Source organism: Chenopodium quinoa, unplaced genomic scaffold, assembly GCF_001683475.1.
Source record: "Chenopodium quinoa cultivar QQ74 unplaced genomic scaffold, ASM168347v1, whole genome shotgun sequence".
In the NCBI taxonomy this organism is placed as follows: domain Eukaryota; kingdom Viridiplantae; phylum Streptophyta; class Magnoliopsida; order Caryophyllales; family Amaranthaceae; genus Chenopodium; species Chenopodium quinoa.
The window spans coordinates 1,025,571-1,035,477 of record NW_018742292.1 but is presented as its reverse complement, the minus strand read 5'-3'; the positions used below and the strand labels follow the sequence as shown (position 1 = coordinate 1,035,477).

Here is a 9,907-nt window from a genome sequence, read left to right as displayed (position 1 = left end):
TGACCTCCCTTGCTAGGCGATTGACCTCAGTATGTGGTCGTAAGGTTACTCTGATATACCATTTGTAACACCCCAACCACCTAGGGTAGTAGGGTAGCTACCAAGTGCTCGTCAAGGATTGACATTATCCCTACAAAACCAACAAAAGTTCTTCCGGCTCATTTTGTCCTCACTCATGCACACCATGACAACTTTGTAGGAGGTCACTCATCCTAAGATTACTACCAACCAAGCACGTGTAATTATGGAATAATATCTTAGCATTAGGGCTCTCTAAATAAAATATGCATCATGTTGATGTAAGTTGTACACCAAATCCGGTTTCAAAAGCAAAGCTGAGGCATCACACTAGGTGATTTAAGTTAGCTTAGTCATGCAAACCATCCACAAGCTCAGTGCTAAAGAACTGACTCAAAATTTCCATTTCCCATTTGATGCAAACTGTGAATGGATATAAATTGGCATACCAATAATAAAAGTGGTTTCCTTGAGAGCGCAATCATTGTTTAACAACCAATTCACATGTGGTACCATCTTTATTGAAAATCTATATAAAATGAGCAACATCATGTTTTATTTTACCTTAACTATTAAACAATTGAAATTAGTTGGTATTCGAATGGCGTTCTCAAATCATCGATTCTCTTAAGGTAAGACATATAACATCGATTATCATGTGTATCTCCTTTTCCAAGCCGAATCTTGAATGTCTCGGCTATTAAAGCATGAGCTTGTTGACCATTTATTAAAACATGAGAATCATTTGGCTTACCTCCCATCAAGCTAATTCGATCCTTCGAAATATTGTCATCACTTTCAATTTAAAAATGGTTCAACAATGTGTTGCGTGCTTGCTAAAATTCTTTGCAACTTTTTTGTACTTCCTTCGTTGCTCAAATATTGCAACAATTAACTTTATAAAAAAAATTAATAGATTAATTATCATATTTGCATATGATTTCTTTCTATCTCTCTTCTCACCACACGAGTTTTAATATTTACTTTTCTCCATTCCTTTTCTCATCTCGAATTCCTTGTTTAGTATTGAATATGCATATCTTCATGTGCATATGTCAATTTTGAAATAAAAGATAGTTTTCTCGAAGCTTAAGATAATATGCACATTCTATTAACATAAAATGTACGTGATTAATGAAAACGATGCACATTTAGTTTAAAAATATGCACAAAAGTGATCCGTTTCTATTTCATTATGACCATTGTTTAAAAATGAATGGTTATGTCCTTCTCATGTTAAGCATCCTTCTGATTTTGGCACAATTTACATTAATCACCCTTATTTGAAGTTGAGGTTAACTTGCAAGATTTTGACTTAGACACCATATTGTGGGTTTGACACATTGTAGATGCATATGTTTAATTCGGTTCGAGTTAAACCGAGCCAAAGTATAAAATCTCTTGCCAAACCCACAAAATATATAGTGTCAAGTCAAATCTAGCTTTTCTTGCATTGTCATATTTTGAAAACTAAAAAATACTCGTATATTTTTACAGCTGTCCAAACTACTACTCCCTCCGTTAAACATTTAAAGTAAGGACCTGTTCTCATTTACTTAATTTCAGTTCATTTTAATTCAGGTCCAATCAATTCAATTCAGCTCAGTTAGCTCCAATCAGTTCAGTTCAGTTCAGCTCCTAATTTTCCTCTCTCATAAAATATTCAGTTCAGTTCAGTTTAGTTTAGCTCCAATCAGTTCATTTCAGTTCAGTTCAGCTCCAATCAGTTCAGTTCAGTTCAATTCAGCTCAGTTCTGTAAATGTGAACTAACCCTAATTCATCGATGTACATGACAAGCCAAAAGTGTATCAATCATTATTGCATATACGCCTTCACTACTAACAAGAGTTAACTCAGGTGGTAAGCAACTTTGTGTAGCTCTAGGGAGGCTTCAAGTTCGAGCCTATCGGAGAACTGGATGGGTGTCTTAAAATACTTATACGCCTTCACCTTCTACGAGGAGTATTAACGATACGATTAAAAAGAAACCAAAAAGTTTCTTTTAAAGGGTTGAAAAAAGAGAAATGAAATAAATTAAAAAAAGAAAGGTACCCCGCCTAAACCCCAAAAAGATTCCGTGTCACTATCGTGTGAGCCCTTAACATCTCCCCACCACCACCATCACCATTCTACCATTCTCCCCTTCTCTCTCCTCTATCTTCCTCAACCTCCACTTTCTCTCTCCTCCTCCATTGTCGTTTTAGAGAGAGAAAGCTTCATCTCCACTTTTTACTCGTACCAGAGAACAATCATCAACTTGCTCATTTCTCAGATCTGCTCTTTTCAATGGCGTCTACTAAAGAACGTGAGAACTTCGTCTACATCGCCAAGCTTGCTGAGCAAGCTGAACGCTACGATGGTGATGATTTCTTCCTTTTTTTTTTTTTTTTTATTTTCTGGAATTGTGTTGTAAAATGATATCTAATTTTTGTAGTTTACTGTACTTTGACTTTTATTGTGAATTTGAAAAATTTAGGGATTCTTGATCTACTTATTGTTTGAATCAATACTGTTGATTTTCCGATTTTTCGGTATTAATTTGGAGGATTTTGCGTTAGATTGAGCAGAATTTGAATTTAGATTGATTAATTGGAGTTAATTTCAATTTTTGAGGTGATGGAATTTGATGAATTGTGACAGAAATGGTGGAAGCGATGAAGAATCTTGCGAAGCTTGATGTTGAGTTGACTGTAGAAGAGAGGAATTTACTTTCAGTAGGATATAAGAATGTTGTTGGAGCTCGGAGAGCTTCGTGGCGGATACTGTCGTCGATCGAGCAGAAGGAAGAGGGCAAAGGGAATGAACAGAATGTGAAGAGAATCAAGGAATATAGGCAGAAGGTGGAATTAGAGCTTACAAACATTTGTAGTGATATTATGACTGTTATCAATGAACATCTCATTCCTTCCGCAACTGCTGGCGAATCTACCGTCTTTTATTATAAGATGTGAGGGTCGTTTTTGGGTTTTATGTTGATGGAGGTTTTTTTTTTATGTATAATGTATGAATGTGTGTTTATGAATTTGGATGATTAATGGCGTGTTTTCGATGGTTTAATGTTATTGCAGGAAAGGTGATTACTATAGGTATCTTGCTGAGTTCAAGTTTGGTAATGAGAGGAAAGAGGCTTCTGATCAGTCTATGAAAGCATATGAGGTGAAATTAATTTAATGTTTGTTTTCTTGTACTTCGTATTATATTGTAATGAATCTATGCTTTATTGTAACTTAGGGTCTGATTGACTCAAATGGGATGTGATTTTGTGCTACATTTGATCGCTTTAGACTCTTTTGTATACGAGAGCCTTTAAGTGGCACTAGGTTAATGGTCTGTTTCATGTGTTAAATTGTTGATCCATGACAAAAAGAAGCTAGTTTTTTTGCCAGTGAAAAATGACTGATGAATACAAAATATTTAGCTATCATATTTTAACACCAGTATTCTTTATGTTTACAATCATAATTATTTTTGTGGGTGTATTCTAGAAATATCTGATATGTACTTGCGAATGTAATCAATGTATACCTTTCTACATAGATTTAGTAATGTATTTCTTTGTCTGCATGTTTTTTGATCTGTTGGTTTTCGTGCTATTATATTTCAAGGTTCATTTGTATATGGTATATATTTTTACCTTTGTTGCTCAAAAGGTATCTATGACACTGATCTGGTGGTTTTCTGTATATGTTCCCCTTTGCCTTTTGCCTTTCGCACTTATAATATGGCTATGAACAATTGATCATAATTACTGTGTTGGTGTTGGAGTTACAACTTTCATATTGTACAGGAAGTGTGACATTCACACTTTAATATTTGGGTGTTATGGGGATTACATGCTTGTATAACATATCAGGATACAAAATATGGATAACTATGCATTTATAGTGCATCTCAATTTATGGTGGTGGTTTGTCTGCTTATTTCAATACTTCCATTTTCACAGAGTGCCACCACAACAGCTGAGGCTGAGCTACCTCCTACCCACCCTATACGCTTGGGATTGGCTCTCAATTTCTCAGTATTTTATTATGAGATTATGAATTCTCCTGAAAGGTTTGTTTTCTTGTATATTTTTGTTCAACTTGAAGAGCTCCGCTCCTGTCAAAAAGAAAAAAAAATATGGAGAGGGCTACTTCTTGTGTACCTTCTAATTCATTTTCCTTCTTGAAATGTGTCCAGGGCCTGCCACCTTGCCAAGCAAGCTTTTGACGAAGCTATCTCAGAACTTGACTCTCTGAATGAGGATTCATACAAGGATAGTACCCTAATCATGCAGCTCCTTAGAGACAATCTCACCTTGTGGACTTCTGACATCCCCGAAGAAGGAGGTGATTTTTTTGCAAAAGTTTTCAACACAAATTTTTGTTTTCTATATATTATATAGGTTCTCAAGCTTAATATATATTTCGTGTCTTTTCTCTTATGTGAATTCCATAATGTAATCAATCATGTTTCCTTTGTCTCAAAGTCCTGACTAATATTTGGTTTCTGTACAAGCAAATTAAATATTAAATTGATGAAAGGGTAGGAGACTTGAAGGATAAAAGAAATATGATTAATTTAACTTTTGTAATCGGATGAAAGGAAGAGGAGGATTGTCTAGGCTACTTTTTTACTGGAATTTGCGTAACTTAGTATGCGGTGAATAATTAAAAGCCTGGCATTGCATGTTCACAGGTGCTTGAAAACGAAATTGCTAGGTGAATTCTTTAGTTGTCATGCCTCCCATTTTTTCTAGTCTTTAAAAAAAACCTATTGTAAAAGAGAAGCTTTGGAAAATGTTTGCTCCAGAAGTAATATTTACAAGTAGTATTCTTATCAGGAGCTATAAATATCAAGAAATTGTTTTATTACTTGTAAATATTTTGCGGAACCATGAGATGTACTTAACAAGGATGGTAAGTCAATGAATATGAATTGCCTCCTGGGAAAAGAAATAAGCATTTGGTTTGCTGTCAAGTGGATGTGGATCAGTCCATGACCCCATTTAAGTGGGATTCCCATTGGGTTATTGCTGATTGTGGAGGTATCAAATATTAACTTAATTGATTCAAGATGTCATGTGAAAGTTATCAGCATTAAACAAGGTCAAAATAATCCATAGATGGTTTGTGGTTATGTATTTAGGTTAAGTAGAAATTTGCGCACCTGTTAGAATTATCTTTCAGCATATCTATATAACGTTGGTTACCTTATCAGAAAAAGTTCCTTTTGTGGGACGTACTAAGTTTGATCAAAAATCTGGCACAGCTATTAGCTATATTTGGCCAAGTTATATTGCATTAGCTTCATGATTTGTTTTGTTATTATCTTTAGCTGCTTCTATCAGTTCATAAGCTCTGATACTCTTTTATCCTGATCTTAAAACAGAAGACTTCCTCCAAAAGGGAGATAATGCAAAATCACATGCTGGTGAAGATGCAGAGGTTAGTTGGTTTACGATCCATAATTTGCATGTTTTTTTCTCCTTTTTTTTCCCCCTTCTGATCCATCTATGACACCGATTGTAATTGTTGAAATACTCGTTCTTTGCAGTGAAGAGCATTGGCATGAACCTTGGGCTCGTGGTGTTTTAGTTAAGAAGTAGAGAAGATGATTTGGATCTTTCTTTTCTTTTGCTTTTTGTAACATGGCGTTGTGCCATGTGGGCTATTAGAGGCTTTGATGCACACAAAAATATGATACTCCCATTTGTGTCTCCTTGCTTCTCTTGACAGCCCTGGAAGATAAGGTTTGAGGCGTGGCTGATGATGCCATGAATCAGTTTCGACCATTTGATGTCTTTTAAGATTGATAGTAGTTCTTTTTTTCTCCTCCCTCCCAAACGATATTCTCTATTCCCATACTTCTTTGTATGTGTATCAGACCTCTTAACTTCATTATGGCTGCTCTTAAGGTTATTGAGTAATATTTTTCGAGGCCTTGTGTTGGTTTTATTTTTCCTTCCCCAAGTTATGTGTTTTATTGAAGGAGTAAAATTATTGTTTGTAATTCAAGGGACTGCTGCACATTTAGGGTTGAATGTGTTTCCTAACTCCAGCAATTCCTTTCTGGCTCACAGGAACAAAAATGAGAATAAAATTGGCTGATGTTTCCATAATATGCAAGAAACTGTGAGATGTCTTGGATTGCATCGTTGTTCAATTGCCTATTTCTTTAGTAAACAAATTATTGGCTTAGGCCTTGAGCATGCCATTGCTGCATACTGTTTATTTAATCGCCTATTTTCTTTAGTAAATAAATTATTGGCTTAGGCCTTGAGCATGCCATTGCTGCATACTGTTATTGTGGACTCGTGGTTTTTCATGCATTTAATTTTTTTAGTTGGCAAGGGCAAAATGTTTGTGAAAAGATTTAATTCATGCTTTCTTGTCAATTTGTCATGGTATAGTGTCCACCTTTGATCATGTTAATTGTTAAGTCAATTGTCTAAACTATTTTTTATTTTATATGAAGTAGTCCAAACTATTTTGATAGGAAATATAATATATTTTCTTTGAGAAAGAAAATATAATATTTTTATATAAATCTAAATACTGTTATGAAATATATTTGTGGATGTCTATTATACCATTGTATTACTCTATAACTTTGTAGATTTTAGGGATATATATATATAAAGCTAAACTTTTTGCCAAGTGTCACGCTACCTTAGATAGATTTTAATAGACTTCATACATAAAAATCGCCAAGTGTCGCACCACCTTGGATATATTTGGATAGATTTCATAAGATGAAAAATTAGTTTAGAATAAGATTGTTGGTTTAGAGTTTTATTTTCGATAAAATACCAAATAATAAACTTATAATTAGGCCACAAGACATCATTTAGCGTTTTAATTTTTCACGCACCAAGTGTTGTATCACGTTGGATAAATATAGATAGACTTTGTAGCAAAAAAAAAAGTTAATTTAAAATTCTATTTTCAATTAAATTGAATCATAATATAATTATATATATATATATATAGAGAGAGAGAGAGAGAGAGAGAGAGAGAGATTGGATCATGTGAAAACAAACCTAAAGCTGAAAACTGAAAACAGATGATCTAGACCATTGAATTTTCATCTGACGGATTAGATTACATTCGCGTTATTTGTAATCTTGACCGTCCATTCTCTCTGCTCTATTTTTATCTTTCTTCAATCTCACGATATCACTGGTTCTCTATCCTTCTCCTAAAAAATCATCAAATTTCAGAGGAATTTGCTTCAATCTTCATCAATAATTTGCTTCAATCTTCATCAATTTCGTCTTTAGCTTCAAAATTAAACCTGAAAAGTGAGTTTTGCGTTTCAACAATCAATTATGTGAGTTAATCATTTTCGTCGCTGAATATTCATCCCATTGAAGCGAGTTTTGAGCTTTCTCGATCCTCCATTGAAGCGAGTTTGAGCTTTCTTCTCCATTGAAGCGGCTTCTCAGGTAGTATTTCTTAAATTATCGACTATCAATTTCACAATCTAGGGTTTATTTCTAGTTAATTGCTCGAATGTTTTTGTTATGAAATATAAATTGTTGTTTGGATTCGAAATTTGTTGAATAGCATGCGAATTTTGTCGATTCAAGCATTTAATTGTTTTTAGATTTTATGTGTCATGTATTGTGAGTTTGTGACCCTTGAATTTATGTAAAATTGGGGGATTAGAGCAATCTTGAGCTCTTCATTGTGCCTTTTGCTTGGTCGGTTTGTTGTCAAGGATTCATGGGGGAATTCGAGTAGTTTAGCATCTGTTTCTTGTGATTGTACTGCCTTGCATTTTGATGCAGAGTAAAGATGAGAAATAGGGTTACATTTTTGGGAACTAGCAAGCTGAACTTGGTGAAATTGTATAATTTCTTGGATTATATTTTCTTTATGTTTAGTACTTTTAAGGCTTTATAAAGAGGCTTCCATTGCATATATTGAGGCTTCCATTGCAAATATTAAACAGATTTCTACATGTGAAGGAGACAGAAAATTGAAGTATGGCGATCATCATGGTTTTCTCGTAATTACACTTATTGACACGCCAAGAGCTTATGCTGATCTCAAATCTGAGGAACTTGGTCAGGTGAGTAGACAACTACTAGTTTATTTTAAGTTTATATTGACTAAACCTGTGGTAATGAGGATGAAATGATTTGTCTCTCTGAGCGCAGGGTGAAGCTATAGCTCAAAACATAAGGTCTATGTTTGGACTGAGAGTTCCTGTCATCTCAATAGTCACCGGTGAAGGTGGTTTTGGGGGAGCTCTGGCCATCTGTTGCTGCAATAAATTGTTTATGCTTGAGAATCCTGCTTTCTATGTTGCTAGGTTTTCTTCGCATCTATTGTCTATTTTTGGTTTCTTATTATTATTCAAATTCCTTCATCATTTTCCAATACATGCTTACCTTATTATTTCCCTTTTGACATTCCTGAAGCATCTATTGTATATGAATTTTTCTCTTGCTAGATAGTTAATAAGCTTTCATGGGATACAGCCTTATTAATTTCAGAAGAATCTATCTTTTTCATGAAAAGGCTGCTGAAAACATGAGGATAACAGCCCAAGAACACCTTCGGCTAAAAATTGATGATGTTATCATTCCTGCAAGCTTTTCTAAATTCTCAAATTTCTGCCTGAAATCAACATGATTTGTTTGGACACTTGGAATGCGTTCATTTGGACTGCATGCTTATTCCACATAATTGGCAGGTGTGATACTTTTGTGTTCTTTGTGTGATATTCTTTCTGATTATTTGTCTCGAACACTCTTCTTTTTTCTTTTTGCTGTTATTCTGAAATGTTGATTTGAAGCAAATTTCTTGTAGAGACATACTTCGTATACCTTAAAAATATTTGGGTCTAAATTATGTGATTTTGCAGATTGGTGAGTGTGTTGCTAACTGGTGGAGGCCCAATTTTGAAACAGTGATGTATCCCTACTGCCCTCCTCACATCACAATGAGTTAATAGCTATGGAGTATATTGTTTTTGTGTGCCGGAAGCCTATTAGCTTAATTGGTCGAGCATTGTGCACTTGCATTGCACATGATGTGGGTTCGAATCCTACATAGGCTTACATGTAGTGATCTTTTTAAAATGTAGTAAAAATGAATATAATTAACTTATTTTTATTTATAACGACTTTTATAATTACCTGAAGTTTATATATAGTTACCTTATTTTCGTATATAATGACCTTTTTGTAAATGTCATATAGTTACCTTATTTTTATATATAATGACCTCTGTGGAAGTGTCATCAAAATTGATATATATATATATATTGACCTATGTGCAAGTGTTATCAAAATAGATATAGTTATCTTATTTCTATATATAGTGACCTTCGTTATTTTTATATATAGTGGCCTCTGTATAAATGTGGTCAAATAGATATAGTTACCTTATTTTTATATATAGTGACCTTCATTATTTTTATTTTTATATATAGTGGCCTTTGTATAAATGTGGTCAAAATTGATATAGTTACCTTATTTTTGTATATAGTGACCTTTATGTAAATGTGGTCAAAATTGATATAATTATCCTATTTTTGTATACAGTGACCTCTAAGGAAATATTTTAAAAATTGATATAGTTACCTTATTTCTATATATAGTGACCTCGATGTAAATGTCATCAATTTTTAATATAACTCGATATAATTACCTTATTTTTGTATATAGTGACCTTTGGGTTGTTTCACACCATCAGATTATCTAGTGAATATTCAATGGCTAAGATTGCTTGTTTTTAGTTTTCACCATAAGCACTGTTTTCAGCGGAACCTCCCCGTATATATATATATATATATATATATATATATATATATATATATATATATATTTTATGTAGATCATGATTTATTTTTATCCTATATTAATAAGAAAAGGTCAATTATAAAGCATTGATTTCC

General features: G+C 33.6%; 1 protein-coding gene and 1 long non-coding RNA gene across 2 annotated transcripts; both read left to right on the top strand.

The window, feature by feature from the left end:
• Nucleotides 1–2,035: 2,035 nt before the first annotated feature.
• On the top strand, nucleotides 2,036–5,955 carry LOC110686136 (14-3-3-like protein D). Its single transcript, XM_021862721.1, has 7 exons — nucleotides 2,036–2,378; nucleotides 2,660–2,966; nucleotides 3,088–3,175; nucleotides 3,963–4,072; nucleotides 4,199–4,347; nucleotides 5,390–5,445; nucleotides 5,555–5,955. The coding sequence occupies exons 1-7, from the start codon at nucleotides 2,306–2,308 to the stop codon at nucleotides 5,555–5,557; spliced, it is 786 nt and encodes a 261-aa protein (XP_021718413.1). The 5' UTR covers nucleotides 2,036–2,305; the 3' UTR covers nucleotides 5,558–5,955.
• Nucleotides 5,956–7,027: 1,072 nt separating this feature from the next.
• Nucleotides 7,028–9,083, top strand: LOC110685913. Its single transcript, XR_002504120.1, has 3 exons — nucleotides 7,028–8,074; nucleotides 8,163–8,701; nucleotides 8,873–9,083. It is a non-coding gene; the product is annotated as an uncharacterized LOC110685913 (long non-coding RNA).
• Nucleotides 9,084–9,907: the final 824 nt, after the last annotated feature.

Excerpts from the sequence above, each read along its gene's own strand:
- LOC110686136 (XM_021862721.1), top strand. The coding sequence starts at position 2,306 with ATGGCGTCTACTAAAGAACGTGAGAACTTCGTCTACATCGCCAAGCTT. Across the intron at positions 2,967-3,087 it reads ACCGTCTTTTATTATAAGAT|GAAAGGTGATTACTATAGGT; the intron begins GTGAGGGTCGTT and ends ATGTTATTGCAG. Across the intron at positions 4,073-4,198 it reads ATTATGAATTCTCCTGAAAG|GGCCTGCCACCTTGCCAAGC; the intron begins GTTTGTTTTCTT and ends AAATGTGTCCAG.